General features: G+C 49.1%; 4 protein-coding genes across 15 annotated transcripts in view; 2 read left to right on the plus strand and 2 right to left on the minus strand.

Annotated features, from left to right (window-relative positions):
• Positions 1-37: 37 nt before the first annotated feature.
• LOC125957616 (ATPase ASNA1 homolog) lies at positions 38-1,686 on the minus strand. The gene is made up of 3 exons (XM_049690453.1): positions 1,123-1,686; positions 796-1,054; positions 38-717 (listed from the first exon to the last, which is right to left on the minus strand). The coding sequence occupies exons 1-3, from the start codon at positions 1,533-1,535 to the stop codon at positions 355-357; spliced, it is 1,035 nt and encodes a 344-aa protein (XP_049546410.1). The 5' UTR covers positions 1,536-1,686; the 3' UTR covers positions 38-354.
• Positions 1,687-3,471: 1,785 nt separating this feature from the next.
• LOC125957614 (purine nucleoside phosphorylase) lies at positions 3,472-8,910 on the plus strand. 2 transcript variants are annotated; one of them, XM_049690452.1, is made up of 3 exons: positions 3,472-3,646; positions 7,811-8,084; positions 8,179-8,910. In XM_049690452.1, the coding sequence occupies exons 1-3, from the start codon at positions 3,606-3,608 to the stop codon at positions 8,758-8,760; spliced, it is 897 nt and encodes a 298-aa protein (XP_049546409.1). In that variant the 5' UTR covers positions 3,472-3,605; the 3' UTR covers positions 8,761-8,910. The 2 variants fall into 2 exon arrangements, with proteins under 2 accessions (XP_049546409.1, XP_049546408.1); XM_049690451.1 differs by lacking the exon at positions 3,472-3,646 and adding an exon at positions 6,188-6,763.
• Positions 8,911-9,802: 892 nt separating this feature from the next.
• On the plus strand, positions 9,803-11,622 carry LOC125957617 (purine nucleoside phosphorylase-like). The gene is made up of 3 exons (XM_049690454.1): positions 9,803-10,071; positions 10,598-10,874; positions 10,944-11,622. Exons 1-3 carry the CDS (start codon positions 9,950-9,952, stop codon positions 11,553-11,555), a joined length of 1,011 nt encoding a protein of 336 aa, XP_049546411.1. The 5' UTR covers positions 9,803-9,949; the 3' UTR covers positions 11,556-11,622.
• A 2,384-nt stretch (positions 11,623-14,006) lies between these two features.
• The window catches only part of LOC125957590 (neurabin-1), a 52,987-nt gene continuing 42,179 nt past the window's right edge, over positions 14,007-24,814 (minus strand). For 9 of the 11 annotated variants that reach the window (XM_049690389.1, XM_049690390.1, XM_049690388.1 and 6 more), the window contains 10 exons: positions 23,761-24,769; positions 21,972-21,992; positions 20,776-21,836; positions 20,599-20,696; positions 20,137-20,520; positions 18,042-18,095; positions 17,022-17,231; positions 15,823-16,945; positions 15,276-15,565; positions 14,007-15,200 (listed from right to left, as the gene is read on the minus strand). In XM_049690389.1, the coding sequence (XP_049546346.1) occupies positions 14,916-15,200; positions 15,276-15,565; positions 15,823-16,945; positions 17,022-17,231; positions 18,042-18,095; positions 20,137-20,520; positions 20,599-20,696; positions 20,776-21,836; positions 21,972-21,992; positions 23,761-24,769 (4,535 nt within the window). In that variant the 3' untranslated portion in view covers positions 14,007-14,915. The remainder of the gene's footprint in view (positions 15,201-15,275; positions 15,566-15,822; positions 16,946-17,021; positions 17,232-18,041; positions 18,096-20,136; positions 20,521-20,598; positions 20,697-20,775; positions 21,837-21,971; positions 21,993-23,760; positions 24,770-24,814) is intronic. The other 2 variants (XM_049690393.1, XM_049690394.1) reach the window with 2 other exon arrangements.

Consider the following 24,814-nt stretch of genomic DNA (forward strand, 5'->3'; position numbering starts at 1 on the left):
GAATGGAAATAATGAACAAAATGCGATTTTTCACTGATTGCTAGATTGAACCGCAAACCAAATCAAATTGGATTCTGTATTTCATAATGGAAAGGAAGGAAGCGGAAACAAAATAAAAAAACCGACAAAAATGAACTAAAAAAGAACTCCTTGATCCTTGCTACCTAATCGGACTCCGTGTCTGGTCGCTGGTGCACTTCACCTTTTCACGTAAATAAAGCCATTCTTCGCAGCAGCCCGCTACGAACTGATACCCGGATAATAACCCTGCGTTCCCCCGTGCCCTATATACTGGTCTGTTGCCGTCGTCATTCCTAGAGCGTTCTGTGCACGCTTCGCTCTCTTGGCTCGTCATCACTCAGCTGGCGCTGGTGCTGGTGCTGCTGGCGCTGCGGTGTCGGGCGTGTAAGGAACCAGCAGATTTTTGGAGAATTTCTTCACCTTTTCCACCCCGCGCACCTCCTCGTCGAGCAGCGGTAACCGGGTGACGTGGAAGTCCTCATACAGATCGGCAATCTGGTCCAGATACTTGGCCTGCACCTTGCAGCGCGCCGAGCACATGGTACACGGTTGCTGACCCTTCCGCTGGAACAGCAGCTGATTCACGATGATGTTGTGCGTATCGATGCCACATTTGGTCAGTTCCTGCACCAATCGTTCCGTTTCGTACAGCGAAAGAAACTCTGCTATACAAACGCACACGAAGGTCGTTTGTTGCTGAAAACGTAATGAGAGGGAGGGGAAAGAACGTAAGCTACTAGTCATCGACTATCGGGCGATAGTGAGGCCACTTACAGGATTGTGAAACTGTTCGTTAACCTGCTGGATGATGCTTAACATTTCCTCCAGTTTCGTCGCGATCGTATCACCGTTAAAGTCCGCCATCCCGAACAGGGCTCCCATCTGGGAGATGATGGGCGAGAGCTTCATCTTGAGCCGCAGCAGCTTACCGAGCCCCTTCTCCACGACCTGTGGGAACGAGAGCAGTCGCAGCGTGTGACCGGTCGGGGCCGTATCGAACACAACAACCGAGAAGTTCATCGCCTTCACCAACCTACAAGTGAGAGAGAGAGTCAGGGTTATTACCGGTATTCCAGAGACACCAACCAGCGGTTTACGTACTTCATGACTTCGGCGTAGCTCATGGCTTCGTCGATTCCGGGCAAGGTGCTGATCACCTCCTGCAGAACCCCTTTGCCCACGTTCAGCGGAGAGGAATCTCCCTCGAAGTACTCGTCGGGCAGTTCGCTCAGTCCCACGTTCGGATCGATCTCCATCGCAAACAGGTTATCGAACCCATTCACCTTCGTTGGCACTTTGGTGAACTTCTGATCGAACGCATCGGAGATGTTGTGGGCCGGATCGGTGGAGATGATTAGCACGGATTCTCGCTTCAGCGATAGCTGCACCGCCAAACTGCAGGAGCAGGTCGTTTTGCCAACACCGCCTTTTCCTCCCACAAACACCCACTTCAGGGATGTCTGTTCGATCACGTTCCGGATCGACGGTTCCAGCGGCTCAAAGTCCTCCTCCATGCCGCCACAGCCGGTTGCTTGGAATTTTGGCCTAAAATTGTTGGAAAATATCACGGAAAATGCGGCTTCTTTTCTTTTTGTTTCGGGGTTTGTTTTTCTTCGAACTACGAGTGTCCAGGGTTGTAGCCCATGCCTCCCAAACTTCGAGCAGCGAAGCGAGAGAAAAGAGTCGAGCAGTTAGTCCTGATGAAGAAATCCCACCGTGCCACCTGACGACACGCGAGGTTTGCACGGTCCGGCCGATATTTCGAAAAAAGCTGGATTGTGCGGTTCATGAAACTGCGTTTTACTCAACAAATTATAGTAAAGAAAGAAATACTGTGACTTACCTTCAAACTGTAAATTATCATCTTTGAAACCGCTTAGAGCGATGGACGCACATTTTTATTCGTTACATCGACCGTTGCGTTCAAACCATTAGCCGTTGTAGCCGATAATCCGGGAAATGCCCTGGCCAGGCTGCTCAAGGCTGTCGCTCGAGATCGTCAACCTGCAGCGAGCAACGACCAAAATGGGATCTTGAGGTCACATAATCGATGAACATGCGTCTTCTTGGAAAAGAAAAAGAGCACAGACTCGCAATAATTAAAATTTATTTGCACATCCTGGCACAACAGCCGTCCTTAATGGCCGAATTGTGTGTGTACCAGCGACTATCAATGACCCTGTGTTAATCGAGCATGCAGAACCATCGCAGCATGGACGGTAATTTGTTACGTTCGACACTAATGCGCCACTGATAAGACGAGATGCAAAGAAACCCATCAACCATTAAGCTGTTGCTTGCACGCGTCATCTACCATTGCACAATGCAGATGCGGGACAAGACACAATCAATTACGCATCGTTTGCCTGATGGCGGGGAAACTTCGGGAAAACATGGCCCCAAAGGATCGGTCCGATTTCCAGGAATACTCGACCACAGGCTATTATAATCACAATAGGCACAATAATCTTCTAGGTTCTGGGACAACATGGCAACTTCCTCTCGCTGGTCTTTAGACGCAGGAAACGTGAGAAACAACATTTTGATTAAATCGTCATGCTGCAGCGTGATCAACGCGTGATTCGGGTGTTTGCAAACAATCTATGAAAACCGTAATCACACTTTCTAGCGTTCGGTCACATGTTTTTCTTCCTTTCCTGCCTAGGAAATAAAAAGCGACAAACAAGATGGCACGCAAAAAACCATGGTTAAAGGAAAGCCAACGAATTGTCGAGCAAAATCACGAGAGTCCAGCTATTTGATAACGCTTTCAGAGGCCTTTTCCAATCATGGTTCCCATGATTGGCTTCTTTGACTCTGGCGGTTTTTGCTCTCTGCATTAGAATTAGAAGCTCATCGCACTGCTCTAGCCGCGCAGAAACTTCAGCAGAAGCAGTCCATAGGTCCACCACAATCTGCTTCGCCTTGAACCACGGAGGCACCCGGGGATGGATTGCCGTGAGTCGTGGGTGGGGCGGGCCAGTGTCAACATAAACAAGTCGCGCGACTACGGCAACGTGTTCGCAACGGATCGAACAACCGTGGTACCCGTGGTCGACGACATCCCGTGAAATGGGCTTATCACTACCGTCTTTTCTACGCTACGCTGGACTCAAGACACAGGCGGAGCAAAAGAGGGATCAAGCTGATGTGCTGACGTAGTACGTTGACGTCACGAGCATCTTTCCCTTTGCATCGTCGCCTCGTACGATCACCGATCGATCGCCAGTGTCGATAGCAACGCGAACTCCGCGTCCACACCAGAGCGTTTTTGTTTTGATTCGAACACGTTTGCCAGGAATTGGTAACGCAGGGCAACCCCCCGCATGTAGCCGCCTCAGTTTGATGCGTTCCGATGGGAAATGGCGAAATGGCAAAACATCGAATCATAACTAAATGAGTGGAACGGATTTCCGTGGCCCTCTTATAAATAGTCGATCGTTCGAGAAAGTGCCCTCAATGTGCAGTTGATTATCAGCACGATCGCACTCTGATTTCTTCGATCTACGATTCATCTCGAGCATAAGTTGGAATATCTCGCAAGAACCAGTCGCTAGTACAGTGTACAGTACAGTACATCAACAATGACTGCCTTCATTGATAGCAAGCACGGTGTGAGCCGAATGTAAGTATCCCGCTTAGATATCGTTCTGCTGACCTAGACCTAGAGGCTTGCTGAGGGAAAGGATAGTGAAAAGTGTACCACAAGTGCTGTGTACTCGCGAGTGTGTGTGCGTGTGTGTATGGTTGAATCAATTACCTGCTTCACAATTGGCCCTTCATTGCTATCAATCATTGGGAAGCGGTGCTGTATATCAGTACGCTTCCACCATGTGCTCGTTGAATTCGTGCTACTCTTACTGACCCTTTGCGGATGCTGTATCCATGCATTGACACGCTGTAGTGGAGGCTGGTCGATGATGATGGTCATTTTAATTAAAAGCATGGCCACTACACTGCGATGGAGGCGCAAATTACATACTCTCGTTCGCTCTGTCGCCCTTGTTGGCTGGAAAAGGGGCTTGGCAACAATTTGCAAGTTGCACAAGAAACAGGAAACAGAGAGACGAACGCTGTTATTCGTCTGTGATGGAAAGCTCGTCAGTGGTGTCCAGCATCAGCTGTAGCTGGTATATGCTCGCTAACATCAGCTGGACATAAGGAAGTAGGTCCTCGGAAACATGATGATTATTTCTAAAATGAATTGTCCAGCCGGGAAGCAAACATTTGCACGCCTTCGCCAGAAACGTGAAGCTGTAAGCAGGAAAACAAGTTACATCAGCTAAATCAGATCGAGATCAAAACAAATCATCGAGTCCCATACATGAGGTGGTTGCTAGACTGGACGAATTGGCATAGTACCTATCACTACCAACCCCCCCCGTGGGGGGTCATGTTTTTCAAAATGCACTCGCCCCGACCTTCGTCTAATCAATGCGTTGCCGGGCCGATAAAAACAACGACTCGGTCGGTGACTGACAGTGTGCATAAGGGCTCGTTTTGCTAGCTACACTCTAGAGAAGGGGTCGAGGAGTCTGTAGGTGCTTTTATTTATGTGGACCTGTCCACTGATAGCATGTGATGTTGGTTGAGTGTGTTAATTGATGCAAACTGTACACTAAACTCTAACTCACCTTCACGTAGTTTGATCATCAGTCTACACTCTGCATCACGCAATCATAGCCATGGCATAGCAAGCTATGATCGAAACATTTTAGATACGCTTTAGATAGCTTTGGATACCTTCATAAACTAGAATACGGATTAAATGATACTGGAGTTTGTAAATACCCTGGATGAATCCCCAACATTGAAGCATTAAACTAGGACTAGGGAATACTAAGCGCACTAAACCACAATGTAGCCGCTTAAGCTTTGCCAGATGCCTGCGGATGTTTTTCGCATCATCCTTACGGCGAAGAATCCTTGACCCGCTTCCTGCAACCTCCCCGTCTCCCAGCTCCTCACCAACAGCTACTACTTCGCTGTCCCTTATCAAACGAGCCAAGCGCGCCGAGGCGTACAAGCGATCGCCCGAGCTTATTTGTCTCCTGCATCACTGGTGCAGACCCATTGACGTCTTCATCGGTGCCAAGATGGTGCTACAAAACATGTTGTTTTGCTACTCCGTTCTACACTCCAACCTATGCTCCCCTCCCCCCTCCATTTTAAAATGTCGGACTGGTTTACATTATTAAATAGCCATCATCATGCGTATTTACTGCCCACAATAATACAAAACCGTCGCGTGGTGAAGTGCGACCAAGGAGGACAAAGAATCGAACACAATTCGCAAACGGAACGCAACGTCGCGACGGACAGCAAACGGATCGATCGGAGAACGCAAGCAGAAGGAAATGATTATGAGCGGACAGCAATTCTTTTCCTGGTTCCTCCTTTTCGGAGGCTTACACGCGATCGCGCGATTCATGCATTGGCGCGCACGCCATCGATCGATCGATCGATCGGTTGGTTTGGCGCGTGCCAATACGTACCGAGCAGACGCAGAACGTTGATTTTTAACATTGCTTATCCAACGATGACCACCGAGCGGTTCCACTCGAGGAAGAATGAGTGCCACGGTCGGTGCCTTTCTGTTCTGGGCTGCTTGTTCTGGCCCTTGCCATTTGCTAGTTGGTGACGCGTTCAGCAATGCCAGGAATGCGAATCGCCAGCGGGAGTGCGATGCTGTTTCCGGGATATGGACAACAGACCCAGTGGCAAGTGTTGCACTTGTCATAATCAATTTAATTGCTCCATCTCCAACCGAGAGCGACCGACCGGCATCACCTTTCTGGTGTCTACCGTTGCTGCCCATTGGCTTCCGTTTGGCCGAACCGAACCGGCCCAGGGCAATCAACAACCATTAGCCGTCGTCATCGTCATCGTTGTCGTCGTCGTCGTCGTCGTCGTAAATGCCGCTTCCTTCTGCATCTCGAGCGCAAACATTCAGGCTGGCAGGTCCATTGGTCGATGGTAGACGGAGTAGGAGCACAAGAGCCGGCGTAAACAAGACCCGGCGCAGCACGACCGTTAAACCGTAATCAGTGCTCCACTCGGCGCCAATTCGACAAAGCTCGGCCGCAACACTCGTGGTGGTGGAGAGGGGGTGGGCTAAAGACAGGGGAAGGGGAGTTGATGAAAGCTTTTATGCTACTAACTGCCCCAGCGAGCCGCACAGTTCGAATCGAGAGGTGACAGTGAGCGGACGGACGAAAGAACGGACGGACCACTCGAAGCCAACGAAGTAAATTCTCTGGTTTGTGTTCGAGAGCCTTCGGTTTTTTTGTTTTTGGAAAAGGTCCGCAAAGTGCAGGACAAGTGCAGACGAACTGGAAAAAGGCAAAAGCCGGTTCTGTGGACGTAATTGACGCTCCACGCATCAACAACCGGTAGTCGGAACCACAGTGATAGCTCGTCATCGCGCGAATGTACCAAACCAATTTCAGCTGTTGAGTAATCGGAATTCGCAAAACGTGTTCCGTCGTGTTCCGAAGTGCAGTTTCTTGGTTTTTTTTTTGGACAAAAAAGGACAAAACCGGCGAATCGAAATGAGTAAATTCAGTGGCCTTCAGAATGGTACCACGAACGGTGTGCACCACATCGTCAATGGGCATCATCAGACGAATGGCCATACCGGTGTACCGGAGCACCATGGGACTCGAAACGGTACGGACACACACCACCGGAGTGTGGAGTCCGGGGCCGGACCGTTCAATATGCCGCGTACCGAGCATGTTGGGTAAGTGTCGGGCTTGAAACTAGATCCGGTGAAGAATACCTGCAAGTGCGACTGGGCTAGTAGGGATGCGGCATCGGAATTGGAGCAAAGTATATTAGGTATCCGCATACCAGGTGGAGGAAATGCTGGCTTCATATTGAATAGGAGGGAAGGCACCTAGGTTGTGTCTTCCGTATGGCGAGTCGTTCGCTGCATATCGTTTAATGATTTGAAGAATCTAGAACCGGAAGTCCCTTGATCCTCGAAAGGTGAGAATATCAAAGAGCTCTGAGAGTCTCACCACCTGCTGCTCACCGGATGCGCTGGAAATTGTTTCTGTACTCGCCAAAAAGGCAAGTAACACAAAACAACACCGATCGGAAGGGACCTGGCGGAAGCTTATCGCGAAGAGCCCGCGCAGGCGGAGAGATCCATCAACGAGCGACCACCGTTTAAGGATCGTCCTCCTTATCAACAACGGTGTGGTGCGTCACATGCACAAATCAAAGTATGGCGCAGCCGCGCAGCCGTGGTGGTGACAGTCGGACACAACACGCGGTCCGAGCTGCTTATCAACCGGGACCGGGTCCAGGCGACCGGTCGACTAGACAACGGCGGCGGCGGCGGCGACGGCGGGACGGTGAGGATCGAGAAGGTTCCGCTCGGCTGCACCTTACCGACGATGCGAAAACATGGGGTCACGGGGCCTGTTGTCGATTGACTACAGAGAGAGTACTGGGCGGCGGTTTCGGTGGGCTCGCCCCGCTCGATTCGATCATCGGGGTCACCGCAATGTGGCGTCTAGCGCCGAGGGTTTCCACTGATAGCACCGACACCTTAATGGTTTTTCTTCGATTGTCGTCGGCTTTGTTCGTAACGAGATCGTAATGCTGGAGTGCGAGGTGCTTTTGTGCTGCGCTTCAGAATGTTCAACGATCCGTCTTGGTGAATGAATTTCAATCAACCGATGGTTGGGATGACAGGTCCATCATCATCATCATCATCATCATCATCGCCTTCTTTAATGACCTTCTCACCATCTCTCTTTCAATTTTTCTTCTCCCTTAGGTACACCTATGATACGCTGAAGGAGATCGCTAATTACCTGCTGGCACGTACAGAGCTTCGCCCCAAGGTGGGCATCATTTGTGGCTCGGGACTTGGCACGCTGGCCGATCAGTTGACCGATGTGGACAGCTTCGACTACGAAACGATTCCACACTTTCCTGTCTCCACCGTAGCAGGCCATGTCGGTCGGCTCGTCTTCGGTTATTTGGCCGGTGTACCGGTTGTCTGCATGCAGGGACGCTTCCATCACTACGAGGGCTATCCATTGGCCAAGGTATGTTAATAGAGGCTCGGAAGTAGCCAACAGTACAGAGGAAATAACCTGCCAATGAATTGTGTGTTTGTGTGTTTTGTTTTTCAACTTCTAGTGTTCGATGCCTGTTCGCGTGATGCATCTGATCGGTTGCACGCATCTGATCGCCACGAATGCGGCCGGTGGTGCGAATTCACAGTATCGCGTCGGGGACATTATGCTGATCCGCGATCACATCAATCTGATGGGCTTCGCTGGGAACAACCCCCTCCAGGGACCGAACGATGAGCGGTTTGGGCCGCGATTTTTCGGAATGGGCAAAGCGTACGAACCACGATTGATCCAGAAGGCCAAGGAGATCGCGCGGCAGATCGGGATTGAGAATGAGCTGCGCGAGGGTGTGTACACGTGTCTTGGTGGGCCTAACTTTGAAACCGTGGCCGAGGTGAACATGCTGAAGATGCTGGGCGTTGATGCGATCGGGATGTCGACGGTGCACGAGATCATTACGGCGCGGCACTGCGGTATGACGTGCTTCGCCTTCAGCTTGATCACCAACATGTGCACGATGAGTTACGACGAGGACGAGGAGCACTGTCACGATAGTATCGTCGGGGTGGGCAAAAACCGTGAGAAGACGCTGGGAGAGTTCGTGAGCCGGATCGTGAAGCATATCCACTGTGACGGAAAGAAGTGAGAGCTGAGAGAGAGAGGGAGATTCGAGGTACCGCTAGAATACTTTAATTAGTGCTTAGTTAGTACAGTAAGTCTTTGTAGGTAGCATGTTTTATGAAAATGACTGGCCAGGAGCTGTAATAAAGAGGAACGTTATAATGACAAACCATGACCAGAGGCGTATACTGTTCAGTTCAGAAACAGAATTGTCATCTTCACGGTGTGCCAAAGGTCGCCACCGGCACACTGCCGAATTCGTCGCAAACCAACTACGGGGCGGTCAGCTGTACCACTCAAACCAATTGCCGCGCTAAACGACATCAATTCAATTGAGCGCGCCTGAGGTAGAGCGGGTTGCAGTGTTGCTCGCGAATTGATTCCATTCTCTGATGCGGGATGCCTGCAGATCACACTTCACAGCTGTAGTGTGAAGATCGCATTAACGCAAATCGGTTCGGTAGGGTGCCGCCATCAGGCCAGTATCCTCTTTATAGCCGGCCATGCAAAGTGTAATGGAGCAACGGGCGTACCGCAAGCAGGCAATGAGCTCGAGCTCCGATTCATGGAAACCTTCAACGATCGTTCTGTGATCCGCATTGGAGCTTTTAAAAAAAAACTGTTGGAGCTTTATTTAAAATAATCCCAATACTCTAGCGTTCTCTGTTCGTCATAGTCGGCACTAATCTATATTCTTGTTACCGCGAAAAAGCGGGAAGCTCATCCTGACAGTTCGAAGTAGGCGAGTTTCAAATTCAAACGCAGAAGCCATTTTTGAGTCAATCTTGTTTTTTCATTTTATGTTATTTTCTCCGGAATTTCCTCGTTATTCTGAAGAAAACTGATAACAATATGTTTTGCAATGACTGCGTGAGTGATTGAATCGCTGATGGAGCTTCAAGGGTTAGGAAGAGAGCGACAGCTTCCACAACGAGCGCGCCCCGTTATCACGTGAAACGTGCTCCAACTGTCCAGTACAAGCAGCGCCAGCGGCTGCAGCACCAGAAGCAGCTGATTTATCATCTAGCTCCCGCGCTGGCCGCTGATCGGGTAGTACAGTTCGGACAGTCAACGTGAACGGACCATCGGTGTTGTTCCGTCTTAACGACGGAGTTTAGTGTACAATTCGAAGCGCAATCAAAGCATTTCTGCTGTGTGTGAAGTGTCTAAACGTTTCGAGAGGAAGGAGAAGAGATCGCCTTTTGGGCAACAAGATGAGCGAGGAAGTGGTTGACTGTAATGGTAGTACCAATGGAGTGGCAGTAGTGCCAGTGGAGTCCCCGGGGCAACAGAAGCGACCGAGAGGAATGGCTGGTCCAGCGAAGGAAAGCACTGGGTATGTGTGATCTTTTGTCAACGGATAGCTCTCGCAGCGCCGTAACGGTTTGTCTAGATTATGGTCTGACACTCCAGATTAACATGCTAGGGCAAGGTCAACGATGCATTAGCATACGAAACCAGTCGCTGCCGTGGGGTACCCCTTTCAGTTCATCTCGTGTTCGTGCGTGTAGCTTTCGTGAACGGCTTTCTCTGTTCCATGCATGCAGCTTCGCCCACCCCTCTGCCAGTATAGAATGTTTTGTTCCAAATCGTGGAGAGACCCAACACCGAGCCCCGCTGCTAAGCCGAAGGTGATCTCGTTGATTGACGAACGTTTATCAGATCCACTGTCCGTTCCTTTGTCGGTTCTTGGTGAATGTGGAATGTGCTACCTACGCCTGCCCTTTTGATTGGAGCGTGCACGTAGCGAGGTGTGGTGTCGCTTGACATGCTTGGCGTAATTATCACGCACGCCTCAACTGCAATTTGTTCTTTGCCTTCTCCCCTCTCTTCCCTCTTTTGTGCTGCATCGCACGCGCCAGCTACGGGAGCTACGAGATGGTCCAGGAAGTGGCCACTTATCTGCTGGAACGCACACGAATTCGACCGCACACGGGCATCATTTGCGGGTCCGGGCTAGGCTGCCTGGCCGATCAGCTGACCGAGGCCGAGTTCTTCGATTACGAGACGATCCCGCACTTTCCGATCTCAACGGTTGCCGGTCACCGTGGCCGGCTGGTGTTTGGTTTGTTGGCCGGTGTTCCGGTGCTGTGTATGCAGGGACGGTTCCACTACTACGAGGGTTACTCATTGGCCAAGGTAATACACCGAAGGGAAGGGGCGCGGGCTCTACAGCTCCTCAGTCTGCATTTTCTTCCTCTGTTCCAGTGTTCGATGCCGGTGCGAGTGATGAAGCTGGTCGGCTGTACGCATCTGATCGCGACCAACGCAGCCGGTGCGATCAACGAGAGTTATCGCGTCGGGGACATTATGCTGATACGGGACCACATCAATCTGATGGGCTTCGCCGGTAACTGCCCCCTGCTAGGACCGAACGATGAACGATTCGGACCACGGTTTCTCGGGATGGCCAAAGCGTACGATCCGCAGCTGCTACAAGTAGCTCGTGATATGATCCGGGACCAGATGCCCGGAATGCAGAGCATTCTGCAGGAGGGAGTGTACTGCTGTGTTGGAGGGCCCAACTTTGAGACCGTCGCCGAGGGTCGCCTGTTGGCGTTGTTCGGTGTGGACGCAATCGGAATGTCAACGGTACACGAGATCATTACGGCGCGGCATTGCGGTATGACGTGCTTTGCGTTCAGCCTGATTACCAACATGTGCACGATGAGCTACGAGGTGGATGAGGATCCTTGCCACGAGGAGATCGTCGGTGTTGGACGGCAACTGGAGAGCCGGGTCGGGGAGCTAGTTCAACGAATCGTATCCTTCATCGATAAGCAACCGCGTGAACCGAATGGCCGAACAGGACACGAGTGATAGGATGAATAAAAAATACCGTGATCACGCTATAGGGATGTTATGTTTTCCATTTAACTACAATCGTTTTGTTCGGTATATTTGTTGCATGTTTTTCTGTTTGTTTTTTTTTTTGTTGGTTTGCTTCTGTGTTAGCTTTCACGTTTAGTAGTATGTTTTATCATATGATGCTGATGCTTATGCCCGGTTACGGTACCATTGCTTCTTCCGCTGCTGCTACTACTTTCGTTTCCTTTCTCTCCTTGCTTTCTTTTTGCCTTTTGGTTAGCTTAGTCCGGGTTCGTTTACGGTTAGTAAGTTTCGGTTTTATCATGTATCATGCAGGTTTTTACTTAATTCGTTTCGTTTTGCTTGCTTATGTTGCTCGCTTTTTATCTCATTCACTTTTCCTATTCTAGTTTCAACACTTCTCGATCCGTTTGCTCGCTTCCTTTTTCTACGCTTCTCTTCAACCACCTTTCTTTTGGTTGCATTTGTTGCATCGCTATCTATGCATGTGCATGGCAATTTGTTTCTTCAGTTTTGGTGTCGAATTGAGAGCCTTAACCTGGCGGGCGCGTCGTATCGTTTTCTTTCCTTCAATGAAGTTTATCAAGTTTTATACCGAACATTTAATGCATAATTATGGCTGCTTCTCACCTTGTTTCACCTTTCGTCTATCGCTTTTGCGTTCGCGATTCTTCTTACTAGTAGGAAGTATAATGGGGTTTTCTCGTCACAATTTCAATACATACGGTTTAGGTTCATACATACGTTAGTTGGCGAATTTGAGGGAGGGTGTTGTTCTGCTTCGCAATGAGGTTAATCTTTTTTCATCTAACATCTTCGTTATGCATCGCGCTCTCTATCATTTGTGCTGCCACCCGTGTGCACACATTGTCTACATCGAATGAATTAGATTTAATTGTGTTTTTTATGAGTTAGGTTTTGATTTTGTGTTATCAATTTGTATGAACCAATCTCGTCAACGATTTGATGCAAAAGATGGAGAGAGAGAGAGAGAATTCGGTCTAACTCTAGCAAAGAAGCAAGTTGGTGACTGCTTTCGATATTTTACTCCTCCTCGGTTAAATCCCTAAAAAACCACTTCGCCTAGATAGCTGGCAATAGAAAACGGGTGTAAGAAGGTGATAAAATTGGAAATTTGGTTTAAAATGGTTTGGTTTGCTTGTTTTTGGGATTTACGCAGTGCCTTGCCACAAGTATTCAGTAGTATTTAACTTAGTATTACGTGAGCATTTGATTCATTATATGTTTGTTTTGGGTTTTTTTGTGGGATTGTAAATATTGGTTCTTGGTATTCCTTAACATTCCTCTAGCATCGTTTTCGGTAACCGGATGAATGTGGCGTACAACGGGATGATGGTGGTGCACAGTAAACTTACCCACCAATCCGGATCGGGAGTTTTTGAGGAGATCGAGCAAAACTTGCTCAAAAGTTAAATATAAAAAAACCGCTGGACAATTGATTACTTCTCCCTGTCTTCTCCTGCCTGTGTTGGAATTCTGGAATTAATTCTCATCTACATTCCCCCTGGAACACTTCTTCTCATGTTAAAGTTTTTTTTTTTAAATGAAACACATAACCATTTAAAAAAGGGAGAAAAACTGGAATTCCTAACTGAGCATTGGAGCGCTCATCATCTTTCGGCTCATCAAACTATCGATCAGCACGACGTAATCGTTGCCAGAGCGTATCGAAAAGCAATGCTTGTTTTGTCGTGATCGCGGACGCGTCTGTCTAAACATATGTCCGCGTCGCTAGACCCAACGCTGGTTAAGGTCGTTCGGGCCCCTTCTTTCTTCTTGACCGCATTTCCTTGGCAGAAACTAGCGATTAGCCTTTGTTGTATGCTGCAAATGGACAATTGTGACGACGCATACGCCACTGGGGCACAGCTGTCGACTGCCTAATCATTTCACCAGTTCGACAGGCCCGCCACGAGCGACAGTGATAGGAGGGTAAAACCTGCGCTACGACACCACACCCAAGAATGCACGTCATGGACAAAAACAATGTTGGGCTCATCGGGCTCGGCGGGGCACGGGTAGCGAACATGCTTCAAAAAATGCCGCAATTTTTGCCACGATCCATGTAGCCTGGAACCAGTTCGAAAGGTTAATGGCAAGGCATGATAGGGGGTCTTCGGTCTCGGACCAGCCGACACAGAGCGCGACACGAGCGATGGTGCATGGTGTGACCAAATGCTATCAGGCCGTTTGCGAGAAGCCGCCATTGCGCAATTTTTCAATCCAGCTGAACGCTAGTAATCCATCGAAGGCGTCATCGGAGCCAGACTATCTTTTCTATTAACAAAAAAGAATCACATAAAGAAACGAGGGAAGTCAAACCATAAAGCAACAATCGACATAATACGAACAAATAGGTATAGCGAATAGAGAACGAAACACAACATGAAAAAGAGAACAGATAAAATAAGAAAGTATAACTCACAATTCATTGTCCGCTTTATTTAGCAACACTTCGCTAGCAATATCCTGGGTAGCGTCTTCTCGCTTCTGATCCTGCCGCTCAACTGTTGAGGGCATATGGGTAGAGGAAACTAATAATAATGTTTCTCTTCACACTACGCACTTACGCTAAGAACATTCACACTTTCACTGCACTCTCCACGGGGGTGATTCGCGATTTGTTTTTCCTATTCTAATGCAACCCCTTCGGCCACTTTCTCGTTTTTGTCCTTTGAATTAGCTGCTATCGCTAAGGAATCGCCCTAATCCTTTCACTTTTCCCTTTGCTCGATTCTGCAGTTCTGTGTTAGCGATTGAATCAGTCGCTCGAGGAGATGAATTCGTCGAGCCATTCGTAGCACACACCATCGAGCCTCCACAATCGAGTGTTGCCACTCGTACACCGTACTAGCACATTCGGGAGTCGAACATGCTTACGCTTACGTTTAAATAAATAAGTTATTTACCAACACACAAAAACGTAGGAGTAGTACAGTAGAAAGCGGGCGAGGAAGGAAAAGAGAGAAATTATAATTACAACGTTAGAATGAGTTCATGTACACAGTGTAGTGTCCGGAGGGTGAGTGAGCTGTTTCCATTTCGTGACACAACACAAATCCCCCGGCGCGATATTTAGAAAATATGAGGGAAGAAATGATTGGGGAAAAATGGAACCCCAAATCAAGAAACTACTAGAATAGCAGCTAAAAAATAGTTAAATTCTGTTAATCTCTAGTCGCTAAACTCGTTCAGCTACGTTACGTTTCCCTGTCTTAAAGGAAAAGCGAACCTATTCTTCGTTCGCGAATCGTTCGGGATCGCCATCGCGCTGTTCTGCAGCCTAAATGCTTTGCACCATCCATCCCGGGGCGCATTTGGGGAGGAGGTTTACTTCTGTAGCCGTTTCTTTTGCTCCTTTTCGGCCTTCTTTTCCGCTTTTTTAACTTGCTTCTCGCGCTCGCGTCGCTCCTTCTCGTTCTGCTTGCGCTCCTTCTCGTTCAACCGTCGCAGCTCCTTAATGTTGCGCTTTAGGTGCTTCTTATCGTCGCCGCCGACGTCGAGAATCTTGAAATCGGGCTTATCGAGCTGCAGCAGAGCACCACCCTCGACCGAGTGCTGCATAAACGCCGGTATGTGATGATCCAGCCCAATTCCGAGCAACCATTGGCACACCTAGGGAAGAGGAATAATAGGAGTTAATCATGATGGTGATTCGAAGCAATGGTCGTAAAAGCCAGTCAAGCGTACCTGTTCGTTCGACCACTGCTCCACCGGTCCGTTCTTCCACTGGTGCGTGTCACGGATGCGATCACTCGAAAAGCTGGACGTCGATCCGGATAGATCGAGCGTCCGGCTCGGCGAGTAAGCGCCCGGTGACGTCGATCCACTGGAAGCGCTCGATGGAGAGGGAGGGCCCTGACTACCGGCACCAGCCGGACCACTCGATTGACCCTGTTGGTGATGCTGCTGTGGTTGCTGCTGCTGCCAAGGACCATTGCCTCCTGGAGGAGATAAATTTTGTGGAAGAATGTTTTTCACTGCGGATGAGAGGGAAAAGAAAGCGAAGAAAAGAAGAGAAAACACCAAAAGAATCTACGATTATCTCTTGGTTCGTACTAAAAGCACACACACGCATACAAGGATCGTTTTGAGATCATCATTCCTAACACTAGCATTAGCACACAACGAACACAGAACTGGCACATGCTTACAGTAACGGTGGCAATCAGGTGACGAGTGATTTCAACCGTTATTGTAACTCTGATCTATCATACATCCAAAAAGGGTTGCATACCTTTCGGTTGTGCTTCGTTGACTGCCTTTTTGATTTCCACCAGCAGGTTCTGGGAGAGCGATGCGGCCGGACTGAGATGCCGCTGCTGATTGATCTCCGAGTAGTCGTCGCTCGAGTCACGCGATGAGCCATCATCGATGAGCGCTCCACCCGAACCACGTCTTCCTTCCCGCTCAGCTAGCCGCTCCTTGAGTTGCTCGGCCAGCAGCGGTGGTGTTATACCCTTCAGTCCCTTTGGCCGCCGGCTCGGATACATCCAGCTATCGCTTGACAAACCGCTGTCCTTCAACTTATCAGTAGACGATCCGAGATCACTGTCGTACGAGGAAGCGTTCAGATCGGAACCGTAGCTTGAATTCAGCTTGCCATTGTCCGATCCGGCTGCCGAACGGTAGATGTTCGGTATCGTCGTGTGCTGCTGCTGTTGCTGCTGATGATGATCATTGCTTGCTGCGCCACCGTGACCACCCGAGCTACGCTCCTTATTCACCTGGGCGTACACCGGTGGTCCAGCATCTTCGTTACTCTTGACCACTGCCACCTTGCGCGTGACGATCTGTGGTGTGCTGTATAGCCCGCTGTACTCATGTGATGCCACGGTACTGCTTCCCGTCACCAGTGCTTCATCTTCGCTTTCATCTAGCGCACAATCGGAACCACTGTTGCTGTGGCTGCGCTTACCCGGTAGATTGCGTTTCGCTAGACCACCTCTAGCTACGAGATCACTTTTGCCCTTGTTGAGCGAATTGTCCAACAGCTCGTGCTGCGGCACGGACGCCACATCCAGATCGTCCTCCTTCGCTACTGGTAGTTTCCGCTCAACTGTAGCCGTCTTACCATCTTCACCTTCGCCATCCGGCGACAGATCGCTGAACTCGGTATCGGACAGATCGGTTTCGAGCTTCTGGAAGACGGGTTTTGGTGGCTGGCGGCGTGTCATCTGTGGCGTCAGCTTCAGGCTAGTACTATCGTACGGTAGCAACACCGGAAAGCCGGCTTTGCGCTGCGTTTCTTGCAGTTCTTGCTCCAGATTGATCACGCGGTCTTTGAGCTTCTTCACCAGCGCATTGTACTCGGTGTCCTTCTCCTGCAGATGCTGCAGATAGTACTCTTGGAATTGAATCTGCATGGAATGCAAAAAAAGGCGAGAAGTTAGGACAATGGGAAACCCGTTACTCAAACTCCTCGTGCTTCATTACCATATCTCGCTCGCGGTGCTGATAATCACGCAGAATCTTCTTTACGCGGCTATACTTTTTCTCCAGCACTAGATACTGGGCCTGGGACTGCTGTAGCATATTCTGGTAGTTGTTTGCCTCCTTTTTGATGTTGGCCAGCTCACGCTCCGTCTGCTTGACGCGCTCATTCAACAGCTCTGCCTCGTTACAGGTCTGCTGGTATTTGATGAGCTAGGTACGGAACGGATGTTGATGAGAGACACACAGAGAGAAAAGGAAGCGTGATAGAGGGCCGGAAGAAAATGGATCCGGAATGAAGAAAAACAACCACTATTAGTATCATTTCTTCTACAATTTCTAGCTCGAGAGTAACCGATTCCCCTAGTGTGATCAATTAGAGGTTGCAGAACGGTAAATCGGTGTGTGTGTGGCCAGTGAAAAGTTAGTGTTTAGTGCGATCACACAGGAGCAGTGAACGGTGGTAGTGATCCTTCGTTTGAGACAAAAGGTGGCACAAACACACACACGCACACTTTACGTAATTGAGAAGACATTAAGATTACAAAAGAAATGTTTGAAAATTCCCATTTTAATATACACCCTAGGAGAGTAAAGTTCCGCTCTTCGGCGGAGCGGAAGGATTATTAAATAATAAAATGTTTATATGTATTCTATTTGAATGTTTAGATAATGCAAGATGGTGTATGATACGGTAATGGATTGATTGAAGCGCCACACTCACGTACGCAACATAGAAAAGTTTATAGTATTCCATCCCTCGAACAAAACATTGACCACAGGCGCTAGGTATCTCTTTCTTCAGTTATCCGCCACCAAAGGACACGACACTGGCGCACATAACGGTGTGTTAGTTTGCAAAGCTTCGGTTGCATTACGGTAGCAGCAGCTAGCTGCACTCATGTTAGTCGTAAGCTTGAATTTGAGGCATTTTTCCAAAGAATATCCCCCCGCCCTCTCTAAGAGAACCAACTGAAGGATAAACTAAATGGCTAGATGACATGTATGTAGCCGAGAACTTACCTGCTGTTTCAGGTTCAGAATGTCGCCCTCATGCAGTGCAATGGTTTTAAGATTCTGGATTTGGTTTTGCATTTCATGGTATTGAAGGATTCGTTCAAACGGTGGACACACGAGCATGTTTTAATACATTTTTTGTTTGTCGAAATGGGAACAAGGAGCGGAGTCAAAAATATATGTTTTGTGTTTTTAATTTCGAGGGGGTTCAAAGGAATGGGGACGAGTTACAGGATTTGTGAAGGGTTTAGATTCGAGAAGAAAAGTGGGTTAGATGGAGTCCGGTTGAATATATTGGCAAGCATTGGGTAGGATTGATACGGTATTTTGTTTTTTTTTTCATTTTCACGGTTCAGGTGCATTCGGGTTCGGAACGATTGGCAGGTCGACGGGAAGTCATATAGTCGGACAGAGATACAGATGCAGATCGTGGACCGTTTTGTGTGACCGTGGGTTTGGAAAGAAAAGAAAAGAAATGGGGAAAAATATTTCGATAAACAGATGATTCAGATTAACGAGCAACGAGCAAACAGGGTAGCAGGGGGAGGTTCGAAGGAAGGAGTCGGTGTTCAGGTGTCACAACACGAGGGACAGACCGCCCTAAGAGTGTCGTTTGGTGGAATCGGTTCCTCGGTCGCCCGCTCACTTCAAAAACCTACTTCTAGGACCTACAACAACGCCAACGGTCTATCGATGCAATCACTCTACGCTAATACAGAGCACTAAAGAAAACAGCGCATTTTTACCGAAATTGTACTAAAGAGCCCTGCAGCATCAGTTAGACAAGATCATGGGGTAATAGAAGACAACGAGGACGATAAGGTTTGGGCATCAGGGTGATTAGGAACGAAGAGATTCATGCAGCATAAACACACTCAAAATACCATGCCGGTACACAACATTCTGCATGCAATAAACCGTTCTTACCGTCTCAGTGGAAAGAGTAGCGTTTAGCGGAAGAAAGAGAGATATAGCGACAGAGAAACTCAGCGCTTCCGTTCTCCGTGTCCCTGGCGGAGGTTCCGAGAGCCTTCACCTCCCGCATCATAAAGAGATCCCAACGTAAACATCGACAACACGAACGTAAATCATAATTCATCGTTTTAAGGCCCCGAAGAGAAGCAAAACAAAGGATAATGCACGGCGATGTGTAGTTATAATCCGCAAACAAGGCGTAAGCAAAACAGCTACAACAGACACGCACACGATAGACATCGGAACATCGGAAGTGAACGAAGCTTGAACAATTACGTGAACGGCTGTATTGTGTACTATTTCTACTAGGCACATTGAGACAGTCTAACAACATCTATTTATCGACTACGGTACGCAAAATGAGGAAGCGCGTACGCCAATGTAGAAAACATGACTTTACCGCTTTATGCTGCAACACATCATCATCATCATCATCAGCATATGGCCATTCCCAAACATGGTTACAAAACGATTTCGTTTCAATTGAAGAAGAAGAAAAAACCGAACAAAATGGAAATAGAACAAACGGTTAAACGTTAGCGCAGAGCGGAAGATGTTAGATTAACAGTCTTCGGCAAACAGCGGATGAAAACACGTGTCTTCAACTCATAACCAAATATGGTGCTGGGAACGTTTGCAATATAAAACAAGAAGTTTAGAAGGACTGGGTCGGGATTGACAGAACTCAAGCAAACAAAACAAAATTGAAGCATTAAAATATCGAAACACTACTACACTATGAAGTAAAGAAGAGCAAGAACGTACAAAATCGATCCCGGGTATACCTCAACCGGTTCTTTGCGGTGTTTCGGCATGAAACCCACAATCGATCTTATAAACTCCAATTTGCAATAAGCAAACAGGACAAGAGAAGGAAAAAAACAAATCAACAAACGATCCTCGACACGCTGGGCAACCAGCATCAACGTCAGAACATTGAAAGCAACACATCAGGGAAACAGATCGATACGAAACGAGTACAATATTCCGGAAGGTCCCGGAACGGAGCTCGGTAACGGAAACATACAAAAGAAGGGCAGGTGGAAGGATGGAAACGGTGGACAATGGTGGATGATTTGGTGGTGAAGTGTAGGAAAAGCGGAATCGCCGAACGATTCCCACTCACCTCCTGCAGGATACGACGTAGCGACTCCACATCACTGCTACGAGCTGCCTCCGTTTCGAACAGTGATTCAGCGGCGTTCGTTGTCGGACTAACCGGACCCTCCGAAACGGAAGAATTGGCTGACACGGGCAGCGTACTGTCCTCGGAGATTTCCGCATTTCGGCGTATGTAATCCTCGAGCTGGCGTTTCACGCGCTCCTCCTTTTCCCGGTCCGCCTGCAAGCTCTGGCGGATCAGCTGGGCTACCTCGGAGTTTTCCGGATCGCGCTCCCGGCCAATCTGGAAGCGCACCAGACCGGAGGTGTTGCGCAGGACGGACGCAGCGTACGCCTGCGTAACACCGACTAGACTTTTGCCGTCAACCTCGATGATTTGATCATTCACCTGTTAGAAGAAGCGAAGACCGTGGATCGTGTTATAAGCACTGGAGGACACGCTCCTGTACAGCTCCATGTAACCAACCTGTATTCTACCGTCACGTGCCGCAGCACCATTATCGGTAATGGTTTTCACGAATATTCCCAGTTTCTCTAAACCAGCATCGGCTCCGACACCCATTCCTAAAGCGAGCGATCGAGAGAGAGAGAGACCGAGATGTTGAGAATGATCGACGACTGAGAACCAGCACATCGTACATACCAATAATGCTTAAGCCCAAGCCTTCCGGACCCTTCATCAGTTCCACCGGGAAGACGTCCATCTTTTCGACGCGCTTTTCTAGCTCGTACTCGGCCGAAGCGGCAACGGGATCGACATCCTCGTTCCGCCGATCGTAATCGTTCACCGAGAAGGTCGAGAATACCTGCATCGGGCTGGTACTGAACTTCACTTTCGTGCTCTTCTTGATGTACCCCCGCAGATCTTCATCGTCCAGTTCCCGATCGGCCTCCATCAAGCCCGGTACCTCCATCCAGAAGTTACCGTCCTCGAAGAAATGCACACCGTCCGGGTTGACGTATACCTCCTGGCACCGTACCGGCGGGTACTCAGGGATGTAGAACCCACTGGCCGAGTTGTTTGACTCATCATCAGCCGAAACATCTGCTTCTCCCTCACCTCCGGCTATTCCAGCACCACCACCACGGCGACTGCTTGAGGTGTCCTTCTCCTCATCCTCATCGTCAACCGTTGCTGTGGTGGCTACCGCTGCACCAATACCGTTTGCTTCACCAGCTGAATCCTCCAGTTTGCTCAGATTGATACTGTCCGAGGTGGTGGTCGTTACGCTCGGTATCGAATCACCCGTATCGACGTACGAATCTGCCAACATTGAGGACGATGTGTCGAGTGGAAGGGTTTGGTTGAGCAGATCGCAGGTCGTGTTGTTGCTGCACTCTTCCGGTGGCTGACTAGTGATGGAAGTGTTCCGGCTGCTGCACGGTGGACCAGGTGGCAATGGTGGTGGCTTATCGCGCATCTGCGGACCACCGGTAGAACTGGAAGATGCCGCTGCCGTTGAAGGTGACGATGAACTACCATTTTTGGGTGCTTCAAGTACATCCTTCAACCAATCCGGTTCATCCGTGGTCGCCGTTGTCGTGGCTGCCGTGGTGTTGACTGGCTTTGAAGGGATTGATGTTGACTGTTGCTGTCTCGGAACCGGTATCCGCTCGGATCCCTCGGTTTCGGCTTTGGCTTGATTGTTGAGCAAAATTTGTTCCACCTCTTGCGCTTGCTCATCCGATAGTAGCGGACGTTGTCTAGAGGTAGGGGGGAGGGAGAGATAGTGAGAGATCATGTTAATGTGGAACCATACTAATGGGCATTTGGAGCATTAACTGAATGCCGTAAACTAAGCCCGAGTACAATGTTGTAAAGCATTGTGATATCATTACCTGATCTTGTACTCCAATATTCTAATTCCGATATAAGAGGAATACGCGGGATCGGACGGCACCGGATACATACACATACAGATAACACACAAAGCAGACGAGGCGGGCATGAATGAAGCAACAGGATCGATGGAGAAACAAATGAAGCAGGACATTGTGTTGTGATGATCGATAGATGAAGATGCGAATGGTGCATTTGTACGTAATATTCAGGTGTATGTGTGTGTGCAGGTGATGGTGATGTCGTAATCGTGATGTTCATAATGGTAATGTCGTGATGGTGAAGTTCGGACCAGCGTTCAGGCCATGTGGTTGTGTGGAGTGAGTGAAACATGCACGGGCATGCAACATAGACGCATGTGTGGAGAGAAAGAAAACAGAAAGAAAATGAAATTGATAAACACATATAAAACAAAAATCAATTCAGTGCGTTTTAGCGTTCGATCTTTAGAAGCAATCAAGCAACGATAGGGGGCACTTCAAAGCATCGTCAAACCACGCTTGAGATCGAGAGAGATTGATTCTATTGTCATCTCTCAACGCACGCTGAGAGGCCATCTGGTGTTTTGGGGGCGCATTAAGTGGATACTTCATATTTAAATATGGCTGCTAACGCAAATAAGATACTAGGATGGGACGAACTTCGTTCCTAACGAAAAACACAATTTCAAATCTGGATGGAGACGCATGGTACCGCTTAGTTTCGAGCATGATATCAAAGAGATTGATAAGCCCTCCTATTATCTACGAAATTCCTTTACCATTATCTACATGCTGAGTCATCTCATGCTACCCACAGTACATCAACACGGTCCGCTCGCACCGTATCGATCAACAATTAAAAGCAATTACGGCCTGTACTAGCAACGGTCCCATCATTCCCCCTCGCTCTAACCGGATGATTGATTGCCTTCGTCGTGCTTAATGAATATCAATCACACCGCCGCAATGTACAGGGCAATCCACTTAATTATTCTCTCTAGTGAGCCATTACTACTACTAAATGTTGCACACTGCACTGTACACGATCTGCACATGGATGACACACAATGTACCATCCATGGTGAGCAATCGAAACCACTGTGCACTTGGATCATCTGTAAATGCAGCACCACCAGCGGCTCAACGGTGGAAACGATGTTAACATGGGTTCCAAACAAGAGGCGTTCCATTTTACACATCGAACTAGGTCGCACACGGAAATAGAGTGGCACACAGATTTTACATAAACATGTGCACGGACGAATCGGATCGGATCGAATCGTGCTGCAGGCCGTGCAATACCATTCACAGACCGAAGTGTGATGCATCAAACCGTTACCATTGCTTACTTGGATGGGCCCAAGATACCTACAGCAGAGAGGGCAAGAGCGGTAAATGGGTCTCACCACAGATCTCTGACACCTTACACAAACTTAATTAATTACCTCACTCGCCCCAAGTGGCTTCCTGTTTTGTCCCACTACAGGGTCCATCCCGCCCCCATGGGGACCGATTCTATTGCGTCGCGAGGCACCCAACCCGGCGGTGTGCTCATTAGGTAAAAGCAACCACAGAAACCCTTGGCTAGGTTTCCTGGCAACACAAACCCCACGAGAGATCCTCATTTCGAAATTGCGCCGAGGGGCGCGGAAAAGTCCCAAAACGAAAAATGGTTTGACATTGCTCCTATCCCCATTTTTACACTATTTTTTTTAGTATCATTCCTATGAATGAAATAAGGCACGACAGACGCACACACACGCACTAGCGCACCGTACACAGAGAGACACCGGGGGACGGTACAAACCTTGAGCTAAGCAGCCGCTCGGCTTCATCCGCCGTCATCTCGTCCGGCAGCAAGCTATCTGGTTCGTTGTCACTCGCATCGGCGTACTGCAGCGTATCCTGCAGATCCAACGGAGGCCCTTCCGGAATCGGTGGCGGTCGCATCGATGCCAGCGATGGTGGATCTGGTAGCGTCTTCGTACTGTAATCATCCTCCGGCTCGGGGGCTGTCAGCGTGGGCCGCGTCGGATCGAGCAGCGTCTGTGGACTGTGGTAGCCCTTCTCGCCCATCTCGCTCAGCTCGTCAAAGTCTAGTATCTTTGCCTCATCTTTCTCTACGTCCATGAACGCCAGTTCGCTGCTCGTGTCGGTCAGCGAGGCGGATCCGTTATCACCGAGTCCTGTCGGTACGATCGATGCGTACAGCACACGCTCGATGGTGGCACCAGCAGCTCCATCTCCATTTGTGACGACCTGTGGGCCGGTGGTCTGTCCATTGGTCAGGCCGCCCTTCGTACCATCCTCGGCACTGTACTGAGATCGCGTGGAAGCGAAGACACCAGCCGACGGAGGTATCGGTTTCTGCTGGTGCTGCTTACTGCTAATACTGCTGCTGCTCACGTTGGCACTTCGATACACGTCCACCTCACCGTAGATCTCATCGCACTCCGTACCATCTGGACGCACCCGGTAGCCAAGGTCGGCGTAGGTTAGCTTCGTTTCCGTGGCCGGACTGCAGACCGGTGAGCGATCTTCGCCAACCGGTAGCTTGCGAGGTGGCGAAGCCGGTAGCGGCAGATCGAACTCGTACGCTGGCTTCAGCTTGGCCTTAATTTCCGGCGATGGTTCGTTGAAGCCACCTTCATCGGTGGTCGTCGAGCTGCTGATGATGCTCGGCGGACGGTTACCGAGCCCGGCCGCCGGTACCTCGAAGCAAATGCTCGAGACCTTTGGACGGCGTGTAACACCCTGTTGCTGCTGCGGATGCTGTTGCTCACCGGAATGTTCATCTTCTGATCGTGAGGATTTTCCTGGAAAAAGAAAAAAGAAGAACATGGAACATTAGAACTCGAATA

The sequence above is a fragment of the Anopheles darlingi genome, chromosome 3 (genome assembly GCF_943734745.1).
Source record: "Anopheles darlingi chromosome 3, idAnoDarlMG_H_01, whole genome shotgun sequence".
In the NCBI taxonomy this organism is placed as follows: domain Eukaryota; kingdom Metazoa; phylum Arthropoda; class Insecta; order Diptera; family Culicidae; genus Anopheles; species Anopheles darlingi.

Coding starts and splice junctions, on each gene's coding strand:
- LOC125957616 (XM_049690453.1), bottom strand. CDS start 1,535: ATGGAGGAGGACTTTGAGCCGCTGGAACCGTCGATCCGGAACGTGATC. Junction 1,055..1,122: donor AGCTACGCCGAAGTCATGAA/GTACGTAAACCG, acceptor TCTCACTTGTAG/GTTGGTGAAGGCGATGAACT. Junction 718..795: donor ACGAACAGTTTCACAATCCT/GTAAGTGGCCTC, acceptor TTACGTTTTCAG/CAACAAACGACCTTCGTGTG.
- LOC125957614 (XM_049690451.1), top strand. CDS start 6,573: ATGAGTAAATTCAGTGGCCTTCAGAATGGTACCACGAACGGTGTGCAC. Junction 6,764..7,810: donor CCGCGTACCGAGCATGTTGG/GTAAGTGTCGGG, acceptor CTTCTCCCTTAG/GTACACCTATGATACGCTGA. Junction 8,085..8,178: donor AGGGCTATCCATTGGCCAAG/GTATGTTAATAG, acceptor TTCAACTTCTAG/TGTTCGATGCCTGTTCGCGT.
- LOC125957617 (XM_049690454.1), top strand. CDS start 9,950: ATGAGCGAGGAAGTGGTTGACTGTAATGGTAGTACCAATGGAGTGGCA. Junction 10,072..10,597: donor CCAGCGAAGGAAAGCACTGG/GTATGTGTGATC, acceptor CGCACGCGCCAG/CTACGGGAGCTACGAGATGG. Junction 10,875..10,943: donor AGGGTTACTCATTGGCCAAG/GTAATACACCGA, acceptor CCTCTGTTCCAG/TGTTCGATGCCGGTGCGAGT.